The 1,247-nt window shown below is 34.2% G+C and overlaps 1 protein-coding gene across 1 annotated transcript; it reads right to left on the bottom strand.

Moving 5' to 3' along the window:
• Positions 1–675: 675 nt before the first annotated feature.
• LOC131604077 (uncharacterized) lies at positions 676–1,047 on the bottom strand. Its single transcript, XM_058876570.1, has one exon. It carries the CDS (start codon positions 1,045–1,047, stop codon positions 676–678), a length of 372 nt encoding a protein of 123 aa, XP_058732553.1.
• Between the last annotated feature and the right edge of the window lie 200 nt (positions 1,048–1,247).

Raw genomic sequence — 1,247 nt, forward strand, 5'->3', positions numbered from 1 at the left:
AATTATGTCCCTTCAGCGGCCGCTCCTCCACCCAACATGTGTCCTTCTCAAAACCCTAATTTATCACCTTTTTCCCTCCCATCTAACGCAGTCTCCACAAGGGCCGAACCTCCCTTTACCGGCCCAATTGATGTTTCCCCTATGAACCTTGAGGACAAGGTTCTTTAGGAGCCCAGGAGTATTGTTATGGATCAGACCAGGTCCATTAGAGAAAAGAGAAAATAAGTGTTACTAAAACACGTTATTATGTAATAGTTGGGCTTAGGCCTATTTTCTATTTAGAATCAAGTGGCCCATGGCCCATTTAGCATTATAAACCCTAGTATAAATGTTTGTATGAGCTGCTGTTATGATTATAAAAGAAAAGTTGTTTTTATGTCATCTCTTATGCAATTTAGATCTACCCTTAGCCTAGCATAATCTAACAAAACACTACTCATTGTATTTATGCATGTGTACCATTTTACTATTTCAATTTGTCTTCAAATAATATTATATTTAACTAAAGGCCCCTCCATCTTTACAAATAAAAATAAACAAAATCTATTATTTGAAATAGATTTAAAATGAATTACTAAAATCTTTGTACAACTATAACTCATAATTCAAGAAAAAAAAAAGAAATTTGAGTCCAAATCAAGAAACTCAAATACATCATTATATTTATGTTACTAGCTAGCTTTCATCGTTGATCTCCAATATTTCACCATCATTTATCACTTCAATATTCTTCACAAACATTTTGGAGCATGGTACTGCAAATCTAGCTGAAAATGATCTTGAAAAATGACCAGGATCATTGACATAACCATCATCAAAATTTTGTAAATAAGAACTAGGATCATATAGAAACACAGGTGAGGAAGTTCTAAAAACTCTCCTCTTCTTTTCTCTCTTGATCTTCCTCCACAGTGTTTTCAAACTTGCTATCTTTATTTTGCTCATAAATTCATTGACACATACAATAGGGTCATGGCCAACTCTCTCATAACTTGACCAAATATTTCTGTTTCTTGAGCCTAGACAGTTGCAATTTTCAACAACCATGATGTGTGGAGTAGAGAACAAAGGAAGCATAAAATGGTTTAAGAAACCAATATGTTTGGAGTGCATGCATTTAGACTAAAATTAAAGGCTATTTATATAGTGATGGCATGAACCACTTTCCATTCCCCATTTGCAATTTCCTCTTTACCAGCTCATTAACGCGCATACTTTGAGTAAGATAGGACCAAGCAAAAGAAAAA

The sequence above is a fragment of the Vicia villosa genome, linkage group LG5 (assembly GCF_029867415.1).
Source record: "Vicia villosa cultivar HV-30 ecotype Madison, WI linkage group LG5, Vvil1.0, whole genome shotgun sequence".
NCBI classification, from domain to species: Eukaryota; Viridiplantae; Streptophyta; class Magnoliopsida; order Fabales; family Fabaceae; genus Vicia; species Vicia villosa.